This window comes from Diplotaxodon limnothrissa, linkage group LG8, assembly GCF_057381915.1.
Source record: "Diplotaxodon limnothrissa isolate DT_005_m linkage group LG8, D_limnothrissa_male_GT1.1, whole genome shotgun sequence".
Classification (NCBI taxonomy): domain Eukaryota; kingdom Metazoa; phylum Chordata; class Actinopteri; order Cichliformes; family Cichlidae; genus Diplotaxodon; species Diplotaxodon limnothrissa.
The window spans coordinates 5,469,794-5,495,809 of NC_140603.1; the positions used below are offsets into that span (position 1 = coordinate 5,469,794).

At 40.2% G+C, this 26,016-nt stretch overlaps 1 protein-coding gene across 1 annotated transcript; it reads left to right on the plus strand.

Moving 5' to 3' along the window:
* Positions 1-1,824: 1,824 nt before the first annotated feature.
* On the plus strand, positions 1,825-24,387 carry LOC146626156 (Na(+)/H(+) exchange regulatory cofactor NHE-RF1-like). Its single transcript, XM_085361176.1, has 6 exons — positions 1,825-2,488; positions 14,701-14,871; positions 20,512-20,665; positions 20,781-20,812; positions 23,417-23,515; positions 23,602-24,387. Exons 1-6 carry the CDS (start codon positions 2,033-2,035, stop codon positions 23,761-23,763), a joined length of 1,074 nt encoding a protein of 357 aa, XP_085217302.1. The 5' UTR covers positions 1,825-2,032; the 3' UTR covers positions 23,764-24,387.
* Positions 24,388-26,016: the final 1,629 nt, after the last annotated feature.

Here is a 26,016-nt window from a genome sequence, read left to right on the forward strand (position 1 = left end):
ATTGACCAGAAAACCATAATGAGCTGAAGAATGCCAAACTGCTATGTAAAGAAGAGGGGAAGTAGTGAGTGGTATTTCTCTCTGTGTCTGTCCCTCCAGGTTACACATTTTAAATAACACGAGTTAATACATTAAGGAAAGGTTGCTTTTGTGACATTTGTTTTGGACAGTAGTCTACAATGCTCTTCTGCAAATATTACTGCTTGATGAGTGTATGTTTGCTGTGTTACTAAGTTTGGACAGGTTTGATATACTTCTAAATTATTCAGATTGTGGTCAGCAGACCTTTTGTCTATTGAGCAGCTGTTTTGTTTTGACAACACCACTGCCACAAGCAGTGTTTTATGTGCTGTATGCTGGATAAAAATAAATAAATTATTTTTACCTGCAGGGGTGCTCTCTTACCTGCAGACAACCACCATAGCCGCAATGGTGTGTGTGTGTGTGTGTGTGTGTGTGTGTGTGTGTGTGTGTGTGTGTGTGTGTGTGTGTGTGTGTGTGTGTGTGTGTGTGTGTGTGTGTGTGTGTGAGAGAGAGAGAGAGATTACCATACCCCCGATGGTAATTGGTTGCAGTAAGTCACAACGAGCAAGGACAGATGGACTGAACCAATAATTTACAAAAACTAACGTCATTACTTTGATCTGTTTGTCAGAATCACCATCTAGTGCAGGTGCACAGTTGTAAAAACCCAACAGGAATTAAAAAAAAGAAACTAATTTCCTGTTTGTAGGCCTGGCCTTCAAAATAATAGCATGGGTTGTCTAACAGTCATCGTAGCCGTTCTAGTACAGCTAAAATAATCTACTCACTAAATTCAGTCCAGATCAAATGAAACATAAACTCCACCTGTTAAGCAGATGGACTTAAGAGAAGAAATTTTGTTGAGAAAGTAGGATAATTACTTTAAACTTTCAGACTTATCAAGTATGTGATGAAACCATCCTGTTCCAAATTTCATCTCATAGTATTTTATTAAATATCTGAATTTATGCTGTTAAAGCATTTCAAGTAACTAAGCTAGGTCATTTTTGTGGGGTCCCATTTTATCTCATATTGCAAGGTTTCATTGATTATTTACTTATTTATTTATCATTTTTATATCATGTATAATTTCATATCGTACAATTTTCTTAAAATTTGATTGGACATTATGTGAGGTTTGGTTAGACCATATGATTTTTATATTTTAAATACTGTGACTGAATATTGTATGGGCTATATAACAGTAAAACTATCCAATCAGGCTGGTTTACTCTAAACATTTAAAATGCTCAATTTGTATAAAGACATGTAACAGTTTTCTAACACCACTTTTTAAAATTATGATATGTCCCTGTACTAGAAAAATACAGGTTCAATAATACATTTATTAAGGTAGTGTGTTTGACTGTACAGATAAAGTCTTAAAGGAAATAACAGTATCATTCTGTATTATGTATTTTCTTTTGACCAGCTGACTGCTAGAGGTACATTTGATTTTATTTTTTTAAGCATGCCTCTTATTTTTTGTGAACATTAAAAACGAACCACTCTAAGGACTAAACATATACTTGCAGTTATCTGGTCTTTGAAAAATGCAATGTATTACCCTGCCTACTAAAATATGTATCTGATTATTATTATTAGTAATAATAATAATAATAATAATAATAATAATAATAATAATAATAATAATAAAGAAGAATGATGATGTTTACGCTATGTGTTTTATTTTGAAAATTTGATGGCGGATGTTCATTTGAATGCGTTAACTTGACTCGTGGTAGAGCCACTGAAGACGGGACCGTGTTAGGTTGGAGTCGGAAAAAAAACCCCAGACGTTGCAACATAGTGCACAGGGGTGGATCTGTGAAACGAGTCAAAAGGCAACATTAGCAGCGGAAATCTCACTGAGACTTAGTTCAACGGAAGTAGAACTGTAGCAAAGTCACTGTGCGCAACAGGTGTCAGTTTCTTTTCGTAAGCTCACTGTTTGAAAGTTGTTTGAATAGGGGGGCTAAAAGTTTTCGTTGGTTAACAAAACGCCAACATGTCAAAACTTCGACCCAGGCTTTGTGTGTTGGAGAAAGGACCCAGCGGGTATGGGTTCCACCTGCACGGAGAGAAGGGCAAGATCGGGCAGTTCATCAGGCTCGTGGAGTCCGACACTCCCGCCTCCGAGGCCGGGCTCCTGGCTGGAGACCGATTGATGTTCGTGAATGGGGAGAACGTAGAGGGGGACAGTCATCAGCAAGTGGTCGCCAAGATACGGGCAACCTCTGGGGCTTTAGAGCTTATTGTGGTGGACCCCGAGACCTCGGAGCTGCTGAAAAAACACAACCTACAATGTCGGAAAGAATTCGTCACAGAAGGAATTCCCATACCAGGCAGTGACAGCGACTCAGACCGCGGGGACACTCAGAGCAACGGCACCCCTGCCCCGCTTGAGAACGGGGATTCTTCCTCGGAGAGATCCGAGAGGCATAGTGTCAGCTCAAGCACCAAGGTACAGTAAAGCGCAGAAACTCACTTAAGTGAGTACTAAACTTTATTTAATGTACCCTGAACTTTCCTTTCTTTTTTAAAGTGTTGTTTTTAGTTTTTTCTTTTCTAATTAAACCCACACTGGTAGACACGTGGAATTGTAAGGTCGAACGTCAAAATGGTCAGCTGTTAATTTCTTGACTAGGAGTGAGTTGTATTTCTTGTATCATTATTATTATTATTCATTACTCCATTAATCTTAAAGGTTGTTTTTGGCATAGTTTTAGTTCATGAAAATACATGAAAGTATATGCACTGCTATCTATGACAAAGATGTGGCACACTGCGGTAATAACGGGTGTCTGCTCAACAGAATGTTAGTGTATCAGATCCTGTCTGCTTTCTGTACTGAATTTCTTGTCAGGTTTGTCCAGGAAATGTGTCACAATTGATACATTCTGAGAATGAGCGTGTCTTTTTTTTTTTTTTTTCATTTTTAATATTATCTAAAATGATCTCACTGAGAGCTGAGACTGCTGTGAATGTGGTTATTACTCAAACACTCAAAATATTAAGGTATGTTAGAGGTTTTGTGACGTCATTTGGTGCAATGGTAATGTTCAGGGACCTGTCAACGTAACTGGTGGAGTACTATGACATGTTTTCTTTCATTTGTTCACCACAATCATGCCTCTTTGTAAGGCAGAGCATTTTCTGTCAGTTATGAAAGCATTTTATAAGGTTATGGTTTGAAGCGGTCACAAACATGGCAAGAATTTGTTTGCTATGTAACTGTTTAGCCAGTGCAAAGTCTGGACCCAGATTTAAATGTTGTGTAAGAGCATTGCAAAATAGCCTGGAGGTGTGTTAAGCTGTGTTCAGGTCTCAGAATGGAGAGCGGTTTTTATTAAGGATTCTCAGGAAAAAGTGGATTTTTTTTATTTTATTTCCAGAGCAAGTGGAAAATGTGTTTACTATAAGCAGGTTGAAAGTTATAAAGAGGGGGGGACTTACAAAACAAGTGTGTTTTCATGTTTTCTGCTACTCAATGAATAATTAATTACTTTTAAAACAAGTTCTTTGTTTCTCACACAATAAGGCCTAGTCAGAGGCTAGCCTCATGAAGCCCAGAACACCCGGTTCACGTAGGAAGAGACTAGCATCACTATAGAACTTATTCTTCATTCAAACTTCATCTTTGAGCTGACTGACCGAAGCGACTACTTGTGGAAACAAAGGACATTGCTGACTGTGGCGTAATCTGGTGAGAAATACATAAACAGTTACATAAGCAACCAGAGCACGGAATGTCCATCCTAACTAAAGTGAGTTGATATTTTGCACAGCAATAACTGCTAGCTGTTCTAACTTTTTTATATGGAAATGCAGTAGTAGCAGTGTTAGCTAATCTCACTCGTGGCCACCTATGACAAATAGCTATGACAAATAGCTAATGCTACACTGTACAATTTAAAAAAAAAAAATGATTTAAATAGATAACGGATTAGCTGTCCAAACTCAGAGGCGAAGCTCAGTTAGAGGACCATTACGTCAAGCGCTCATTGAGCTAATGTTTGTAAAGCTAGCTCTTGGGCTACGTAACATTAGGTTAAGAGCTAGATGTTGCTGGCCTTGACTATCGGATTTCTGAGTCTTGTGTTTTGCATGGTGCAGCCACTGCCACCATAATTGTAATCATCTGGCAGAAACCCTGTCAATTTGATATTCTTGTGTAAATTCTTACTTATTGCCTGTTTGTTAAAGTGAGCTTCCAAATGTACTTTTCCTTTTTGCTTGTGTAATACCACTGGTTATCTGTTATCACAAAAGCATTCATTGCACCCATTTGTTATAACATAGTTTCTAATCTTTGGACTTGGCAAGGATTTAAGAAGTTACTCCAGTGGCCCTCTAAATCATTATTGTTAAAGTTGCAAAAGTATCTCATTCATCAAACATACAGCATTTCTACATTCCATGTGAACCAAGTTCCCACCTTTTGCTGTGCTTCTATTTAACTGGAATTTTTATCTGCCTGTATCTTTGCCCCTTGACTTTACACTACGTGTAAAGTGTGTATTGGCTTGTCTGTATTGCTACAAACCATCAGCGAAATTCCTGCCTGATGGGAAACTTGGCAGAGCTTTTCTGATTGTGTGATATTGGCCATTCAGTGGGATACACTTGGGTAGCCTTGCTTGTGGTGAAACGATACATGATTTCAGTTTTCCTAAAATTCCATGACATACTTGGATATCTTCTTCTTGTTCTGCAAATATTTTTTTTTCATGTCACATAAAAGCACAAACTAAGTGAGCATGTTAGCATGTACCATTCGAGCTTCCAGAGTCTTCACACTACACTGAGGTTGTCTGTTGGTCACCATAGAGATCCCCGGCAGCAAAAAGAGGCTTTGTCCACAGTGATTGCCTGTGGAGAACAAGGCTTTGAGTAGACATTTAAGTCATTTCTGAGGGAAAATGCAGGTGGATGTAATCACACATAGACTTTATTTTGTGTGCATTGAAAAGTTCATGTATTCCTCTGCGCCTACTGAAGATTATAGTTTTCTTCTCATTGTTTTATTTGTGCTACAACCCTGAGTCTGTTAATAGGTGGATTTTTGAACTTTCACTGAACCATTTATAGGAGTGTGAGTGTTGCATGGTGAGTAGATTATGAGATAATGAGCTCAAAGTCTATGATATTTCTGCTGCAGTTTAAACGTCGACCAACAAACAATATATTCTCATACTGATATAACTGTGATAGGCATATGGGTGTTTTACCACTTACTAATTTTATTATCTCCACTCGATAGGTAATCTCTCTTGTGTAATGACTGTTGAGGTCATTTTATCAAACAAAAAAATGACAAACAGGACAAATGCAAAGTACTGGAGACAGTAGATAAAATTATGTACATGCAAAGATGTATATATAAAAATACAAGAATGGAGTGGAAAGGATTGCACAGTACATTACTGGAAATCCCTCTGCAACCTGAAGGCTCTGTATACCTGCTGTGTTGGTTACTTTGCACAGACATAGTCATCACATAGCCACATCAATTTAGCCTATGGCTATGGCTATTTATTCTCAGAGTTTTGGCACAGGTAGACACTTTTTCTGCAGTTGGTCAGTACTTGGGTTGAATACCTGAGTACTCAACAATACTGCAACAATACTGCAACATCAGCACCCAGGAGAAGTCTAAGAAATTGTCACATTTTAGTTTGTTGTTTTTTTTTAATGGTTTTTCCAAAGTCTTTTCAGGTTGTTGCAAAATCCCCCTCTGTATAATCTCCGACTCTCTAAGCTTCTGTGCTAATATTTCATTAAAATGGCAACAACAACCAACTCAGTCGTAAAAATGATTGATAGCTACTAATAGCCAAGCTGCCTATCAACTTCAGTTGAAAGGGATGGGTAGGACTTAGGATATTTATACCCATCTATTGCTGGAACTGCACATAGTAAACTACCTTTTCTATTGTCTAAGTAGATTTTTGAGGAATTAATAGTGTGGATGGTAGAAATCGTTTGGACCTCTCAGCAGTGATCATGTAATGCATCAAATGGGTCCCACGTATTGCAAGTTATAGCTTGCAGAACATAGAAAACATCTCGAGGAGTGTGTAGTATTTTGATTCTCCTTGTACAGAGTGTATGCTAAAGTTATAAATTTGTGATTGGGACCAGAATTTGAATACTTTGCCATGGGGAGCAATTTTCTCTCAGAGGATTCTTTGTATGGACTGCCGTCCAAAACAAACTCCATTAAACTGCTGTTGGTATCATCTGACTGAGCACATTCCCAAAGTTTACAAAATACTGTGTTTATTATCCAAGCTTCTCTCCTTCATTCGTAACATTGAAGAACATGGAGACAACCATTCACTTTAGGCGTTTTAGGCTATTTAAGGACCTTCCAAAGTAGAGGAGACTTTCAGCCTCTGTCATCATTTTGTTGGCTCAGGCTGTGGATGAACTGTATAGTTAAGCTGTCTGGAGAAAGCCTTTTATATCCACTGCTCAGGCTTTTTGGTATTACAGAGATTATAATTACATTTGTTGCAACCAATTAGGAAAGCATCTTTGATATCTCTCCCTCTTTTCAACTCTGAGTGCATTGATACTTTGGTACATATGGGCTCCTGTGTCACCAAGCTGTGGGCTCAGCCTGTTTTCAGCTCTGATCAGTCAGCAGTAGCTAAATTGGGCATTCAGTATGACAAAACAGACTGAGTGTGCACATAGACCAAAACATGCTTGAACTGAAATATGTTGCTACTGCTTATCTGTATCTGGTTGATGGTGGCATGCGGCTTAACAAAGTAATGCTTCTCCCAACCACCTCCATCAGCTCCTGGTAGGATGTGGTAATTCTTCCATAAATCCCTGGGCCCTCCTCAGAGCATCCTTCTAATGGGATATTTCAGGAAAACCACAAATGGGTTCACAAGGTATTCTGCCGGCTCCACCTCAGCCAAATAATAAAATTAGCACAGAAGAACTTCATTTGCTCGCCTATCTAACAAAGAGGAAGAACAATTGGCTCAACTAACTCAAAGACTTCTAGTTCCTCTCCAAGCTCTTGCAAAAACTCACGAGCTACTCTGAAGGCCTCAGTTAGCATGTTACATGTTAAAATTAATAGAAATCCGGTTGTTAAGTGATGACGTGATGAATCCTATTTCCGGGCCTAAAGTAGTCTGCGTTTAATATGGCTTTTGTGTTGTTAACATGTTTAATGTTTTGTATTTTCTTCTATTTAATCTCAAAAAGCTCCTAAAACAGTCAGTGATCACTGTTGACCTCCCTCGGCTTTTATTACCGCTAATCATTTATTTAAGCTCAGTTTTTAAAACCTTAGGATGTAACTACAGCCCAGCCCATGCAGCAGTATATGAATGACTAACCTCGTATTGTGGATGGATTATCTCAGTTGTTCTCCTGGCTGAAGTTTGGTCCTTTTACAGCACCCTGCCATGCGATTACATTTGTTCCTGACCACCGAGAACACTCAGGTTAACTTTTATCGAGTGGGAAAAAAAGTTAGCTTGTTTATATTATGCTAACATAGCTGTGTCGCTAGCGATCACGTAGCACATCATTAGCTATAGCTTGCCAAACTTCAGTAACCCTACAAACGTCACTGCTGTTTAGTTTTCTGTCTTCATTTATGTTGGAAGTGATAACAAAGCTGTACGTTTTAATTTGTTTCCAAAACCCCGCAGTCAGGACATGCTATATTGTATTTAGATAGAAGCTAGCGAGCTAACTTCCTGCTAACCTCTAACTCCGTTAAATGTCATAAATTCCGTTTTCATGGATGCCTGGATGTTGAACTCAATTGTTACACCTGGTAGAGCAGAACGCTGATCATTTTATTAAAGATGAAAGACTTTAGACAGTTTTTCAACTCTCAGTAATGCCATATGATCGTTTGATATATGGACCTGCAGCGGAGTTTAGGCCCAGACACGGCTAGTGACGTCAGACTGAACAACCGGATAGAAAAAGACTGGACAAGTGGCTCTTTTGGAAGAATTCCCAGGACAGAAAGCTTCTTTCTAAAAAATATAGCAGCACAGGTTAGCATATAAACAACTGTAGGTGGTTTAGACCAGGGGTGTCGAACTCCCGGCCTTCAAGGGCCATGTTATGCAGGTTTTAGATCTCACCCTGGGTCAACACACCTGAATCAAATGATTAGTTCATTACCAGGCCCCTGAACTTCAAGACATGTTGAGGAGGTCATTTAGCCATTTGAATCAGCTGTGTTGGATCAAGGACACATCTAAAACCTGCAGGACACCGGCCCTCGAGGCCTGGAGTTACCCACCCCTGTGGTAGAGACGGATGATTTAGGCTTGTTTTGTAGCAACAGAAGTGGTACCCAGCAGTCACTGGGTGACCATGAACTCCCAAAAAGGTATTGAATCACGGGGTGTAGTTTTTCACAGGACTAAATAGAATCCAATCAAAGCTTTCTTTTTTTTTATAGGACTGTATATGTAATGTTTTTGTTTTTAATTCCTGTGAGCTCATTTTGACATCATGCTACCATGTAAAGCTAAGCAAGTTAGTTCAATAGCCACTAGAGAAAATAAGTAAAGGACATACTTGGTCTTGACAAAAACAACAGTTTCAGTAGCGGATTTTCTAAATATAAACATACAACCAGAGCAAATGTGTGTTCATATACACACAGACTGACACAGACAGCGGGTTCCTCTGCAGAGTTGTTCGGGTGTTGGGGTGGAACAGGCGAAGAAACCACTTCCTGCCCTTTTAGCTAGTTGCTATAGTGCTGAAACATCACTGTTTGTTTTTTGTCTCAGCCGATTAATGATAACCATAAAGCTGTGTACAAAGGCATATACGTTTGGTTTTGATTATGTAAGCAAATAAGCTTGTCAGGCAAAACTAAATATTAGTGCATATATCAGGAAGTAAAGTCAGTTTGTGGCTGAGCAGTTTGAAATAACTGGATATCAGGCACTAAAGCACTGACTCCTTTTTCTAAAGTGCACAAACATAGACTGTAAACGCCTTTGAAATCCTACCCCCTAAGCTACAGCATAGTCTCACATGCACTTCTCTAGCAATATAACTACATGTCAGGTCAGCGTAGCCCACAGCTTCTCTGGCTAATTGGCCTTTTCAGTACTGTTGATTTCTACTTTAATTTCCAGATAATTTTTTGGCACTGTTTTTGAATTTTAACAATCATCCTCAATATAAGTAATAATAATCATAGCATCAATATAAGGATTCACAAATGTCATCAAATTCCTGTAGGAAGATTGTTGAAACTGGAGGTAATGGACCAAAGAAGACCAAAGATGTGGTAAACCTTGGGGGATAAATGTGTTTGCCTCCAAAAAAACCCCAAATAAACCACAGCAAAGACTGGAGACCCAGACTGGGAAAAAGTCCCATGTTTTTTTGTTTTTTATGTGCTGACACGACATGTAGAACACCAGGACGTGACCACAAGGTAAGTAAGTTGTAACGTACCACCACAAGCACAAGTGCTGGCAACAACATAGACCACTAATGTTGGTTACATTGTAACCACAGAAGTTTAAATCCTGGTTAAATCAGTTATTTAACTCTGGCTGTTAGCAGAGGTAAGAGGGGCTGTTGGTTACATAATACTGACAAACCTGGTATGTACAGTTCTGCAGAAACAGGTTAGTGCAGTTCAGAATTTCCATTTACACCCTGTTCGAGGAGTAGCTTTTATCTGTGTGGCATAGATGGTCATAAAGTTTTCACATCACTCACTCCCTCAGTACAAGGTCCTCCCAGCTGTCATTATGATGAGGTTAAAGCACAGGATTTGATGTTTAACTATAGTCAGCTGTAAAACCATTAACCTTTGATATTGAACAAGCTTAGAGAATGTTTATCATGGCTGCTCCATGCCTTTTGTACCATCACACCAACGCTGGGTAATCCTACGTTTACGCTGCAGCTGCTTATGGCAGATCACACACCAGATATTTTTTCTATGCAGGCACAAAATTAGATTATATCACAAGTAACATGTGCAGATGAAACATGCACACTGATACCAACCAGTACAGTGCATACCCCCTGTCAATCAGCAACACAATACAACCAACCAATTAAGCTTAGAGATATTGATGATATTGATGCCTGTTGGTCACATTTAATATTGTTTTCCTTGTTGTCTGAGATTTGTTAGCATGGATTACATTTCTTTAAATCTAAAAATTGTATGATTTTAATGCTGCCAGTGTACTTAAAGTAAATGGACTGATTCTTATATAGCGCTTTTCTACTCTCACGGAGTACTCAAAGCGCTCTATACCTGCTCAGTACATAACATGTGTAATGAAGTTATGCATGGATATATTATGCAAATTATGATTGAGTTTACAAGGCACAGCAGATGCTTATGTTAGTTGGGTTGAGGCATCTAAACATTACAAGTAGCCTGCTGGCTAACGTAAATAGTAGCTGATGGACGCAACTTTGGTTTTTCTCCTTTAGTGTTAAGAAATTGGAAAAAAATTGCCTAAGCTTTTCTATGATGTGGAAACCCCTTTTTAATGGTTCGCTAATGAATAATGAAAATGCATCCTGATTGGTTAGCAACAGTGTGTGTAAAAAGGGCACTGCTGGACTTTACCCAGCACTTTTATTATCATACAAATCTCACTGTCACTGCAGTGTGAGTGTGTACGTGTCTGTGCGAATTTGCTGATGCTGTATTTCCTGCACATGAAACAAAATCATCTGAAAAGTTGAGTCGGACTCAATGCACTCAAGAAATCAGACAAAAGCTGAGGGAGTTCATAACATGACATTCTCTGTGCTTCTCATATATTTTTCTGTCTATATTTACTCAGTTCCCTGCTTTAGCAAACAGTCTCCAGCCTGTTCATACAGAGAGGGAGAAAACAGTGCAGAGACACCTGCTGACCTGCTTGCTAACAGACCCAGTAGTTTGAAAACAATACAATGATGAGGATTTTACTCATTCCAGGCACAAAGTGTCCAATCCAATTTTGAGTCTAATCTAAAGGAAAGCTAGCCTGGCTTTGAGTTTCTGCTCTCCGTCCTCCATTTCCCTGCTGAGTGTTGTCACCACGCCTAGACTTTGGGCTTTTGGGGCCTCTTAGAGTCCAGTTTGACAGAAACAGCAGGGCTGTATTAAACATTTAGGAACAAAAAGTGGTCTGACGACAAACACATGCCTGGCTTGTGAAGTCAAAGCCTGTGTTTCTCTTCCCCTCGCTGTGAAGAGTCACTGATGTCAACAGAGAGACTGAAGTATGAGGGCTGGCAGTCTATTCCTGGTCACCTGCTGTGCTGCTCTGCCATAGGTTGATTCTCAGGCTCACCTATGGTGCAGTAAACAGATTAAACTGTGCACTGTTTCTACCAGCTAGTCTAGTACCTGATATATACCTGCAGTTGCCTGCTGTTTGAAATGAGACTGATGTGATGTTTGTGAATATTGCCCTGTTATTTAGGCAAATAGAATATATCCATGTCAGTGTCTGAAAATTACCCATTGTCAATTTGGTGCTCACAGAATATTCATAAAATGCAGCTTTGTTTGGTTTTTGCAAATATATTTTCAACTAATATGCCAGTTTTGCCTTTTGTAAATATTCAGTTTCCTGTTTATCTAATAAGGCAACAATTGTAGCTTCCCCTCGAGCAATAACTTGAATCATTATTTTAAAATCAAACTATGTGCCATATCAGCCAGCTGATTTGTTATCTGATTGTTGCAGCTCTAGGTGGTACTTATAACCAAAGGTGTGATTCTGCCTTTGTGATATAACCGTTGCTCGCAGCATTCCTTTGGTGTAACTTTCCACCTCAGTTACTTTGTCATCCTTATCATCATTAACAGACTGTGTCATAAATGTGTGATTCCATCCAAAGGTTGCACCTGACTATCGCCTCAACCCATCATTTTTCAGCAATCATCAACCGGCCTGATTTCATATAAACCTCTGCTTCAGTGTATTATCCACAGTGTCACTGCCTGGGAGGAGGGAGCGGTGCCTCGATTCAGTGCTGAGGCTGCAGTGGCTGATCTTGAAAAAACACTTGGCAGGCAATAATTTACAGACGGCTGTTGACTCCACATGCTGACTTTAAAAGGGTTCTTAAATATGGAAGCCACTTCCTGTTGAAAAAAGAAAAGAACGTGGAACTTTTCAGTATGCACTGTTGAGATCTGTCTGTCTGTAGTTACATCTTGCTAGTACTAGTTGGAGCCCGTTTTACCCCCAGAACAGCTTTTATTGTGTGTTGGATACAGGTCATTCATTCCTCAGAGACTTTGGTTCATGTTGACATGTTACCAGTTAATACAGTTGCTGAAGATTTGCATGGTGCAAATATGCCGTTTCACCACATCCCAAAGGTGCTCAATTGTAACTTGTTTTGTTTGAGCTTGAGGTTTCTGACAAGGCACAATATCCTGCTAGAAGCCTCAGAAGAGTCAGTTCAATTCAACTTAATTTATTTAGCTCCAAAGCACAACAACAGTCACCTCAGGGTAGGGCTGGGCGATATATCGAGTTTTTTAAAAATATCGAGATATGAATTTTGGGTCATATCGCCCAGCCCTACCTCAGGGTGCTTTATATTGTAAGATAAACACCCTACAATAATACGGAGCACTCACTTGGTGACAGTGGGAAGGAAAAACTCTCTTTTTAAAAAGAAATCTCCAGTATAACCACACTCAGGCAGGGCTATCCACTGCGACTGGTTGGAGGTTGGGCGATGAAACAAAAGCCAGAGATAAATAATAAATCTTCATTACATTCGCAGTAACATGTAAAGACACAAGAGTGAAAAGAGGTGAGTGAAGAAGGAACACTTGGTACAAACTAGGCCTATTGCAGCATAACAAAAGGAGGCTTCAGGGTCACATGATCCAGCCCTAACTATACACTATAACTGTTTATCTAAGAATAAAGTTTTAATCTTAATTTTTAAAGTAGAGCCGTGTCTGTCTCCCAAATTCTGGTGCTACAGAAGAAGGGCCTGAAAGCTGAAGGCTCTGCCTCCCATTCTACTTTTAATTACTCTTGGAACAACCAGAAAAGCTGCAGTCTGAGAGCCAAGTGCTGTTATTATTGATCATGGTGATGTGATTTTATGAGGTCTCCAAGATAAGATGGGGCCTCATTATTCGAGACTTTGTATGTGAGTATTTTATGTTTTATTTGCATCACAAATAACAAAATGGAGTCTGTTAGATAGATATGATTCAAAGTGCTGTGGCGGAGTATCTTTAAGACCTACACATGCTCTGTTCTCTGTAATAAAATATCATCAGTATCAAAGTCTCTACTGAGGTGCAAGGATGGGGGCACTGTGGTCACGAAGGGGTGGACATGGCCAGCAACAGTTCTAAATTAGAATAATTTAGTTGAAGTTTAAATTAAGTATATAAAAGATTTTCTTAATTAATATGTTGGTATTGTGGCCTATGCTATAATTAGGACTTTGAAAATTAAATAAATAAGTAATAAAAAAAAGTCTATATACAAATGTTCTGTTAATTAAGTTTACTAACAGTGAATGTTTAGAAGAGAGAAAGTGAGGTATTAGAAAATCTGTAATCATTTCCAAGAGCCTTGTAATAAAGATAAAGTTCATGATGTCAGCACAGGAGCACATGTGTGATTACAGTACTATAAGAACATATGTTGGATTAAACACTTAACTAGGCACAGGTCACAGCAGGATTAGCCTGAGCAGCAGAGCCAGGATGCTGCTGCTTCATTCGGTTACCCATCTTACCTCATTATATACATGAACATTTAATGTACTTGACGTTATTTGAAGAAGCTTCATGTCTACAATATGTTAATAGGGACTTTGCATGATGTCCAAACCTTGCAGCGTAGAACAAACATGTAGGAACTGTTGATGTGGCATCTCAGGTTGACATAAGACATAAACCTCGTCACACACTCTAATCACAAATAGATGATTTCCTGCATTCTGCTTTTACTGATTCACTGCAAAGAATAACGAGATTTAAGAGTGTCACCCGTGTGCTAGACTGATGTACAGTTTCAATAAAAAATTAAGTCCGAATTCTAAAATAATATATAAAAAAGAATTGGCATTGTACTAAATGTTAAAATGTGATATCATTATTTATTTATATCAAGTTGTGCAGCGGTGGAGCTGTGACTAGCACTGTTGCCTCACAGCAGCAAGGTCCTGGGTTTGATCTTTCTGTGCATGCTCTCCACATGTTTGCGTGGGTTCTCTCTAGCTTCCTCCCACAGTCCAAAGAGATGTAGTTAGTGGGGCCGGGTTAGTTGGTGTTTCTAATAAGCGGATGATAGTACATGACTTTGAGAATGTGCTAGAAATGGTACCATTTTTATTTTTTTTGATAATTTTATCATTGTAATGTTGTTTTTTAGTTTTTATCAGTATCTCCTAACTTTCTGTTTTGAGTCATGACCTGTGATTGTTTTGATTTAAATAGTCTTAAATATAAAGTATTATGTTAAATACTTTGTGTCTTGCTCCGAGTATTATAATTATGGTTTCTTCATAACTGTGACAGGTTTATATTTAAAATTAGAAGAACAGATTAATAATTTTGACGAAGCACCGATGTGTATGAATATGTATGTTATGAGAGTAAAATGTTACACTTTAGGCTGAACTCTCACACTGAGTTTCATGTGTGATCCTGTGTAGGAGGAGAGAGATGGGCGCCGGCCTCGTCTCTGCCGCTTGAAAAAGGGCCCCGGTGGCTACGGCTTTAACCTGCACAGCGAGAAGTCAAGACCAGGCCAGTTCATCAGAGCTGTGGATGAGGACTCTCCAGCACACAGCGCCGGCCTCAGGCCGCAGGATAAGATCATCCAGGTACACACTCACTTTTTCAGATATCCCTGTGCTTTGACAGCAGCTGCTGTTGATAAACAACACCCATTACGACAAGAGATGATGGCACAGTTCAGTATTGTGGCCATTGCTTTTTTTCACCTGTCGTTAAAAACGTCACACAATAAGAAACCAAATATGTTGTTATTATTGTTATTATTATTTTTTAAAATATTATTATTATTATTATTATTATTATTATTATTATTATTATTATTATTGTTAAATAGCAACAATAACCAAGAAGATCAAAGACAATTATGTTTGAAAATTAGTGTGAAACTTTGTGATCAAAGTTGGATTTTATTACTGAGTGTAAGGAAAGACGATATAAGAAGAAGAAGAAGAAAACAATGTGACATTCAAAGAATATTGAAAATAATACTGAGGGAAGTATAACATTAGGGGAAGAAAGATTTTTGACATGATTCAGTAAAGGACTAGATGTTACAATCCCAGACAATGCATTGCTTTTAATGGAGAAAATCTTGAGGGATGGCTGTTATGAGGAAAGCAGCCCAGAAACTTTACCAGCAGCGTACATTGTTGTGTGCCTCAACTTTTGTTCTTTTACCCAACCTAACCTGCCATTTTCCCTGGTTAGGGTTAGGGATTAGAAATCAGATCCAAATTGTTCAAATGTGGGACACATCATCAGTAGTGGACCTTGGATTCATCAGGTGTTTCGGCCATTATCACTAGACACCCTCATACAAGGAGGCTCTGCCAGGGTTGATCAGACCCCGGAGTGTGTCACTGGTTTATGTTAAAATTGTTTTTGTCTTCTTCTTTCTCCTGTTTAATTTTCTACAGTTTATTCTATCTATTCACTGCAACTGAGAAATACTTACCTCTTTAGCATTTATGGAGCCTCGTTTCTTCAAAGAGACAGAAAAGGTGACAGAGAGGAGTAAGACAAGTAAGATAAGATAGGAGAGAGCAGAGAGGAGAGCCGGAAGGGGGGCGCCCGATCTGGCTTCCCACACCTCCCCACCGGATCGGGCTGTACGCTCTACCTCCCCACTGCCTCCCAGAAAAGGGGAGAAGAGCAGAGGGGAGAAGAGCGGAACATTTTTCAGTCTTCTTTTTAGTTTTACTACCATGAGGTTAACTGCACAGTCCCCAGGAGGCCCTGAGACTGTAGCAGTCAACCACCAAAAATTCTAATGTTATGTTTTACCCTTTCGACGCCCTCTGTTGTGGCAGGCCCACCACCAGTCGATCAATCCTTGGCATGTGTATCGCGGTTAGCTGACTGCCTTAGATGCCCAAGTGATGTCAGCCCGTTTTAGCCATAGCCAGTGACTGGTCCTCTCAGCAGTGTTAGCTAGTTCTCTTATAGCCTGCCGTTGTGCCTGTCCTCTGATCCAAATCTCTCTAAGAACTTTTGCTGTTGTACTGGCAACAAAGCCCCTGCACCCCACTTCCACCGGGCGCACCTTGATCTTCCAGCCTCTGTCCTCTGCCTCAGCTGCCAAGTTGGCATACCGCAGCTTCTTACGCTCAATTGCTTCCTCCCATGGTACCATCAGCTCAATGACATACGCAAGTTTATGGGAGTTAGACCAAAGGACGAGGTCTGGTCGCAGAGTTGTTGTTACGATCTCTGTAGGAAAAATTAGCCTCTGATCCAAGTCCACTTGCATTTGCCAATCCCTGGCAACCTTCAGCGGGCCCAGGTCTGGGGTTGAGGGGTTCGACCTCGGCTCGTCTCCCTCCCGGACAAATGCTGATGAAAATTGACGGTCCTCTTGCTTCGTGAAGGGTTGAGCGTTGATGGATTTCCTTTTGCGCTCAACTTTCTCAGCCAGACACCTGAGAACCTGGTTGTGTCTCCATGTGTATCTGCCCTGAGTAAGGCTAGTCCTTCAACCAACCAAGATATGCTTGAGTGTGGCTGGGACTGTACACAGGAGGTAGGCTGGGTCCTTTCCAAACCACATCTGCAGATTTATTGGGGAAGGTAGCACATCGTACGTGGCTCGGATGATGAAACTTAGTCTATTAGACTTCATTCCCCAGATTTCACTCCATGAGTTTCCTCTTTTCAACACTCTCCCAATTCATCCAGCGACCCTGCTTGGCCAGCGCTATGGCTCTAGCATGTCTGACTGTTTCCTCCTGTCGTCGCACCTCCTCCACTACTTTCGACATTCGGTTACAGATGCCTGTTGTCACCGAGGTGTTACTGCTCCAAGACCGAATCCTCCTCTGCCCTTTTGGATGTGACCCACCACGTCACGATGTCAAAGAGGAGATTTGGCCTGTAGCACAGATGTGGCTGGGTCGACTTCCTCCCCGTTGCTAGGGTGGGAGCAGTACCTCTCATTATGGGGTCCCGGGAGTCTGTGAGTGACATCTCAAGCTTCACTTTTGCACATTTAAACTCCTCTACCAGGCTAGGGATAGGCAATGCCAGTATCCCGTCGCTATAGAGTGCAACGCTGCTGAGACATTTGGGAAGTCCAAGCCACAATAATTTTGGTGCAAAATTAAAACACCAGTAAGCTCAGAAAGTTAAAGGTATTCTACGTAATTGTAGGATTTGCAGTCAAAAACTTAAATTGATAAATTGTGATAAAGCTCTTTGAGATGGCATATTAGGAAAAGTCTGAAAACAAATTCTTAAGGAGAACCAGTCACAGTCACAACCGCAGATTAAAAGGGCTCGTTTTATGGTTTAAAAGTGCCAAACACAGCAACAGTTGCCTTAAGGTGACTATAATGAAAGTTAAACAACTTTCGTGTGTGTGTGTGTGTGTGTGCGCGCGCTGTGTTAGCCATATATATATCAGCTGTAATCCTATTACTTCAGTGTGAAAATGAGAAACTGAATGAAATATTAGCAGAAGCCGAACTATTAAGAAGCTTCTTTGTTTACATGTGGTGTAAAGGAGAAATCGGTATTCTCTGCCTCATTAAGTGTGTGGGAGAGACAATAATCCTTTAGAGTTAATCTGCTTAACATGTCTGTCGGCTGAATTAGAAGCTTTCAAACTGTCCACTCGGGCTTCTCCCATGCATGGGAGAGAAAGGCTACATTTGGGATATTGTAAAGATTTAAAAGCTGAATTTTAGTGTAATTTGAGTCTTGTGGGCAGTCCTGGAAGTTCATGTCAAGGTTCTGAAGCAGGGTGTTCTGTACCATCTCCTGATGTTCCAGTGTGGGAGCTGGTGAAACTTCTCCGATTTTCCTCCCACAAAAATTCCTCAGTGACTTATCTCCCTGGGTGCTTAATCAGTTTCAACTCTGGGAGTATTCTAGTACAACACTCCTCGTAGTATGACACAATATTAGCCATCACCAGTGCCATTAATCTCCTTTAGGGTGTCCATTCCATTGTCATGACAGTTCACTGACTTGATATGTAGTCCTCTGTGTGAATGGGCAGTGACAGCCTACAGACAATGGATCTGAGTATTTCCATTTGTCCAAAGAAACTCTTTGCCAAAGTAAGCCGGTTAACTTACTGTTAGATGAATGCAAGAAAAAGGAATGATGCTCTCCACCATGTGTTAAATATCCTGATTCGTTTTATTCAGTTTTATTTATGTGGCTCCAATTTCACAATAGCACTCATCTAAAGATATGTATATATTCTCCCAATATTAGAGACAGAACACCAGCAATCAGTCTCCTTTTACCAATAACTTGGCAATTGTGGGGAAGAAGAACCCTCTTTCCATGTTAAGCGACCTGCACCAAAAAACTTCTTAGAGAATGTAACAAGTGACTGGGGCGATGAAGAGAAATATAAAGAAAATAAGTGCATAGATTTCCAAACCAAGAAATATGCTTTTAACATAGTCATGCTCAACAAAAAGAAGTTGTTTAAAGCATCTACCCTACGTTCTACCAACACACTCTCTTGGGCACTTCAGAGATTTTGCGACATTGTCAGTGATGACATAAAATGGTTGGTACTAACTGCTATGCACTCACAGGGAGTTCTGATCGCAGAATGAGGTAAACCAATCAGTTTGTTTAGTTAGTTAAATAAACAGTAGCTTTTCATTCTGCTTTGTTAGTATTACCAATATCTTTGATAACAGACAATAGTAAAAGCTCACACACAATCTAGGTAAACACGTACATGTTTCAGATTTTTGCTAAACTATAATAAAGGGTTCGTTTTCATGCTGGTTTTAGTAACTGCATCAGCTGGCTAAATTCTGTCGCTGTCATTGAGCACGCCAAGTCAAGTTGAAACATTCTGTCATTAGAAGTAAATCAAGAGTAATAAAAAGTGAGTAATAATGTTGTACTAATAAAGAATGAGCATGGTAAAAATTGGATACTGAAACTGAAAGTTAAATCGAATTCATATATGCATCGTACTCATTGAATCATTGAATAAAGAACTTTAAAAAAAAAAAAAAAATTAAAAATAAATAACATGTTTGGAATCAAAGAATGCCACATCGTTTGATGGAAGTAAAAAATTAACTTACTTCAAAGCTGAATTATAGACACCCTGAAAATCCAAGTGTAAAAGTGATGTGGCAGGCTAGTATAGTTTGCTGAAATTTCATTGCAGCAACTTAGAATGGTACTCAGTAGTTTGTGCTTGTATGCATGCCTGACAACATAAGGACATGCTCCGAATGAAGAGATGGATGTTGTCCTGCAGGATGTCCTCCGAGATCTGGACCAGAGCTCCTGGACTCTCTAAGATGCAACCTGGCGGCGTCGGATGGATCCAAATATAATATCCCAGAGTTGTTCTATTGGGTCTATTGGTCAGGCGAACATGGGGGCCAGTCAGTGGTTGGGTATGAACATCCCGCACACAGGATGTTGGGCACAAACACTTCGCATGAACATTCTGTCCGAATAGTCTGTGCACAGAATGTTGGAACCTTGCATCTACTGCATCGCTGTAGCATCTGACGGTCGGTCCAAGGATTTCATCCCAATACCTAATAGCAGTCAGGGTGCCGTTGCCTGGCCTGTAGAGAGGTCTTTGCATCCCTGCAGGGATATGCTTCCCCAGACCGTCACTGACCCTCCATCAAATCACTCGTGCTGAATGACATTAAAGGAAACATTCTCAGTGACTTATCCAGACACTTCTAAGTTTGTCACATGTGCTTAGGGTGAACCTCTCTCTCATCTGTAAAAAGCACAGTGGGGGGACCTGCCAGTTCTAGTATTCTATGGCAAATCCATAGTCCACCATACCAGACAGTTAACACAGGGCTAAGGACGCTGGGCTCTGTCTGTCTCCTGGAACGTCCTCAGAGACACAGCAAACCTACCTGTGAAACAGCCGAGCGTCAATCCAAGTGTAACCTTCAATAACAGAAAATTAGAGAGCAACAATTTTACACTCAGATCATTTCTGCTTCCCTTTGGTTATACAGTCACTATTTATTCAGTCTTTGTGTTTAAGTTGGACACAATAAAATGTTTCTGCTTATTTACTGATTTATAACACGTAAAAATCATGATCAAAAATACAAAGATAAGGTTGTTCTCCAAACCGTTAACTGAGAAAATAATAAGCAGGCTTTAGTAAAATGGGCCATGCTATAACTTTCGGTCTCTGGAGGGAAACATTGAAAATGGATCATTTTAGAATTTAAGAACTTTTTCCTAAGTTTCTCCTGTTGTCTCTTCAGGTTAATGGTATGTCTGTGGCTGGGATGCAGCACTCAGAGGTGGTGGCAGCCATAAAGGCCGGAGGAGACGAGACTAGGCTACTGGTGGTTGACATTGAGGCAGAGGAATTCTTCCAGAAATGCAATGTTATGCCCACTGAGGAACACATCAGTGGTACCACACTTTTTACTATGTTTCCTTAATATTTAGAAGTACAAAACATAATACTGAGGAAAATTATTTGAAACAGAGTGAAACGAGGACTTTTCTGTTTTGTTTGTTGTTGAAGGACCTCTTCCAGAGCCAATGGCAGAAGACAAGGTAAGGACCCCTTGCATGCGTACACACACAGACAATGCTAATACATTTTGTTCTCACCACTAGATGCCCTTTAAAAGGCTATTTTTTCTACATTTACCAAAATAACGGATCATTATCACAGTTAAACAACCTAAAGAACAGTAAGAAAGTGTCGTCTACTTCAAAATTCTGACTACAAACTAATGAATGAAACCAGTGAGCATGTGACTCAAAGTTATTAATGTTTGTCAATCATTCCAAACTAGACAGTTTGGAGTCACACCAGTCACACCCCCAAGGATGCTGTTTTGAAGGAAGGTTCAGAGGAGGTTGCAGATTGTTACCATCATGGGCTCATCCGGTCAGGATGAGAATGAACAGTCAGTAATCACTTGCAGGGTTTTTTGTTTTATTAAATAATGAGCAAAAGGAAAGACACACATGGACTCTATCTCTGAAAGGAAATAAAGTATGATTTAAGTAACTCAAAATAATACATGAACTCAGAAGACTTGAACAGAAACTCACCTCAGCTGCCGCCCCATGTGGCAGTGAAGAAAGAGTGAGCTGTAGGTGAGTGCAGTCCTTATATAACGAGTTACAGGTGAGTTCAATTAAGGGCAAGCACCACACCCAATCAAAGGTGAGGAAAAGAAACAAGGTGCATCTAGTGAAGTGAGTGTGCTGAGTGGTGAGCCTTTACAAAAGATGCTGTCTTTGAGGTCTACTATCTACCTGATTATAGCATAATGTTGAAAGTGATCATCATCACACAAACCATTAGGACCAAAGCTGAAAGAAAAATCACATACACATAATGTTATAAACAAAATATATTTAGTACTTCATGGAAGTAAACTGGCACTGTGCAGGGGTTCATATATTTGATGGCAAGTGAAAGCTCGCTGGTTTGAATCCAGTGGCAGAGACATTTTTGGGGTTGCATCTGGCATGAAAATCTGCCAACTGAAAATAGCCCCCTAGTGGCTGTCTGTGGTCCTACACTTTAAGATGCTTTTGCATTGAGTTCCATTTAAAGCTCTGATTGTTTCTTCTTTGTCCCATCATGATTTGCATTACTTCAATTATGCATGCTACTTTGTACATGTCTGTATTCATAGTAGGGTTATTTTAAAGGATTTTGAATTTCCACATTAAATTGATCACGGTCGTTGTATTGACATTAATATTAACGAGTCTTCTGCAATTGAAGAGATAACATTAAGCAGCCCGAGAGAGTGAAGCAGGATGCAACTGTGTGACATATACTTAAGTAACAAATGTCACATAAAGAGTTCAAAATGTAGCAGACTCACTTCTCCTCAGCCTGAGAAAACCAGTGCAATGCCCCTTTAATTAGCACAGGCTCAGTCATCAAAATAAACACCACCCACTACGTCTATACACACGCACACACACACACCCAGTGACAACATGGGAATTGTGGATTGGCCCCTCTAGTGACATTGTGGCTGACCTATTCACCATGGCAACAGGAGTAGAAGATCATGGGATTGCAGTGGCTTTAATTTGAGGATTATGCTAATGAGCAGCATTCACACACTCTCGCATACAGCCAGACTTCTGTAGCGAACAATCAGTCATTCACCAGCTGTTATATAACATGGCGGCATGAATCCATACCCTGACCTCTGACCTCCAGTGTGCCTTTTATCATCAGGTGGCCAATAGTCCTGCTTAGATATTCAGTAACTTAAAAGGCTTTTAAGTGGCATTAGTGCAAATGGAATACTATTAGAGGCGTCTGATGAAGACACCTTACAGCAGAGGGCTCATGCTCGTGTGCAGCATGGGGCTGGGGTTATTTTTAGAGAAACAGCTGCTTCCACACTGGAGGCCAAATTTTCATAGATGAGGTGAGTTCCACACTGCATATCAGATAGGAGCAGGGCTATGTGCCGATCCCTGAACGGTCTGCTCAGAGAGAGGACTGCTCACACTGAGCCTCTGAATGACCAGCCCCCCCTGCTGGTGACACTCCCCTCTCTCTGCCTGCACATTTGGTCTTGATAATTAAAAAGAAATGTTTGTGTGACTCTCGTAGAAGAAATACACCACGTCTGTGTTCTTGTACTTCGCTTCAGATTGTTTGATGTAAAAACACAGACTGTCTTATATAGCACTTTCCTACTCTCCCACAGTACTCAAAGCGCTCTATACAGCATTCACCCATGCACACAAGCACTGTCTTCTATGTTTTAAAGTGCTTTATATCTACCATTCTCACTCCAATGGATGCATCAGAGAGCAACCTGGGGTTAATATTTTGCCCAAGGACATTTGGCTTACAGACACCACCAACTGTCCGATCAGCAGATGACCTGCTCTACCTCCTGAGCTACAGGTGTTGGACTCTAACATTGAATGAGCTTTTATTTTTGCTTTTTTGGTGAAGTTTCCTTTCTCTGGAAATTCAGAAAGGCTTCTAATGAGCAGCTAGTTGAAATGAGCTACCGCTAAACTTTGAGTTTCCACTGGGTTTGAAAAGAGTCTAGTTCTGCATAATCGAAATGTTCATGTCCTTTGAAGCTGAGATGCTTTCCGGATGGTGTTTTGTACTTTGGATGAATTGACCCTTTTGAATGTGTGTTGTGTGTTTGGCAGATAAATGCAAAGCCTAAAGTATCTGCGAGCTCTTCCGTCTCCAGTGCCTCTTCCAGCAGCTCCCTACCAGCAGCAACAAACAACTCCTCGCCTTCAGAGGTACTGTCTCCATGCCACTGAAAGATTTGGAATAGTTTTAAAGCTCAGAGAAAAACGAACTTGTTTGAATATATGTGTGTTTCTAGATTGAAAGGGCTTCGAGGTCAGAACCGGCCCCAGCCATTGACAACCTGGGTCTTGCCTTGACAGTAGCTCAGGCCAAAGAAAGAGCCCAGCAGAAGCGTGGCGCCAAGAAGGCCCCGGCCATGGACTGGAGCAAGAGGAATGAACTGTTTAGCAACTTATAAACACCACGGGCGTCCTCAGGTCCTCCAGGTGGTTCTGTACTGCCATCCAGAGGCCAATCCAGAGAAATAATCAACCCACGCTCTGAGTGAAAAATAATGTGGCATCAAGCTTATTTTAAACTCCCATGTTAAACAGTATTATATGATGATTTGTTTGTTTTAATTTAGGGTTTCTGTGACTTCTTAACTTTTGAATGACGTTTGAAATGTCAGCATCACACACAGAAATGAATGTTAATAATATATCAAGAAGAGAACTAGCAGTGTGCACTTTCTCATACGAAAAGGAGCGTGAAAGGAATTTTGGGGCATAGGAACGAGAAATTATTGATTATTTTTGAGTCGTGATTTTAAATCTGAACATTTTAGAAAGAATGTAGCACCTCTGTCTACTCTTCTTTACCTTGTTTTTTTTTCAGTCTTAATTTGTGATTCAAACGAGATTATTATTTTTCTTTTTAATGTGGCTTTTGATAAATTTGTATATACACACAAATGTATTCTCAAGGAAAAGAAATGTTCTGTGTTTTGTTGATTCTGCTGAAGTCTGTTCAATTTTAAAGCTGCATCTTTTGGCTCGAGCGTCACTTACACACTTTCACTCCAATGGAAATATACAGAATGTACTGATGGCTCTGTGCTGTAGAATGTCTTAATGAACATTGATAAACATAGCATATCAATAAAATGGAACCCAGTCTGGTTTTTAATGCACATGATCAACCTTGAAAACACTGATCTGAAAGCAGCGTTCCTGAAATTCCTGTTATAACTGAGGATCCAATGCTACTTGGGGTGATGAACCTGTGCTTGGTGAAGTTTTACCTGTTTTATACTCTATGCACAGTCTGGTGCTCCGTCAGATCAGTCCAAAAATTCCCTTTTTAATGGAAAATGTCATGAGGTGAAAGAAGAACGTGAAGGAGAATCCATAAGCACTGAGGCAAAGCACGGTGAAAGAATGTGATTGCACTTATACTAAGCTGCTTTATAATGTGACAGCAGATGTTGGTGTTGCAGATGTCCAACAAAGCACATCTTAGATATTTCATCTTTATGTCTTCAGTCTGTCGTGGTGAAGAGAGAGCAGAGTGTAAAAGCAAAGCTCTCGATTTACTACGTCCCTATCCTCACCTATGGTCACCAGCTGTGGGCAGTGACCGAAAGAACGATATCGCGGATACAAGCGGCAGAAATGAGCTTCCTCCGAAGGGTGGCCTCTCTGGTCCTCACTGTGTTTTATACAGGCTGTGAAAGCATACGCAGATCAGTGGGAATCACTTAATTCCTGAGGTAGTGGGATGTACTAGGTTTTACACGTCTGTTCATCTCTGTCTGCATTTACCACATTTGTAGAGTACTAAGGAGCCGACTATGAAGCAAGTTTAACAGGAGCACTCAGAGAGAAGGGCTATCCTAAAACGTTGATGTTCCACAATTTTATATTACAACGTGCTGACGTCAGCCTGTTATGGACTCATAGTGATGTCACAGGGCGCTGTTGTCAACTTTGACTTTGGGCAAATGCTAGCTGTGCATAACATTGGAACTGGAATGTGCATGTATTTAGCTGGTGGTGCAAAAAAAAATCTATAAATGTATCTGCACTTGATTTGAATATTCTGCCAAGTCTATTTTGAACTGCTAAAATTGCATCTACTGGGGAAAAAACACATAGTTTAGATTTGCCGATAAACTAAAACAATGTCTCCGCCTCTATTAGGCTATGGGACAATAACCTTTAATGTTTAAATGTATCCAGTTTCAGAGCTCTAATGTGCAGCCATTACCTTAAACATCAACAAAAGCACACTCAATGTTTCAATGATTCATTTGAAATAAAGTGTTTATTTTACTGCTCAGTGAGCTGAGCTGCAATGATCTATTTTTATTCCTAACTGCCCATTATTCTGTTGTTTGATATTCTTTTTAATCCATTCTAACAACATCCTCTGATTCAGTCACTGATTGGAGGAGGCAGAACTCAGAGATCATTTTGTGCAGAGGAGTCAAATGATGCATATAATGAACCTTTTCATGGTGATTCCCATCATATCCAATCAGGGTTTTTGTTTGTTTTATTAAGCCTCTTGGCCACAGAAAAATAACATAATGGTGGAGAAAGACAACAGTGGTAATAATTGTGTCTTTAGGGGGCGATCGTGGCTCAAGAGTTGGGCGTTCGCCTTGTAATTGGAAGGTTGCCGGTTCGAGCCCCCGCTTGGTCAGTCTCGGTCGTTGTGTCCTTGGGCA

Coding starts and splice junctions, on each gene's coding strand:
- LOC146626156 (XM_085361176.1), top strand. CDS start 2,033: ATGTCAAAACTTCGACCCAGGCTTTGTGTGTTGGAGAAAGGACCCAGC. Junction 14,872..20,511: donor CGCAGGATAAGATCATCCAG/GTACACACTCAC, acceptor TTGTCTCTTCAG/GTTAATGGTATGTCTGTGGC. Junction 23,516..23,601: donor ACAACTCCTCGCCTTCAGAG/GTACTGTCTCCA, acceptor GTGTGTTTCTAG/ATTGAAAGGGCTTCGAGGTC.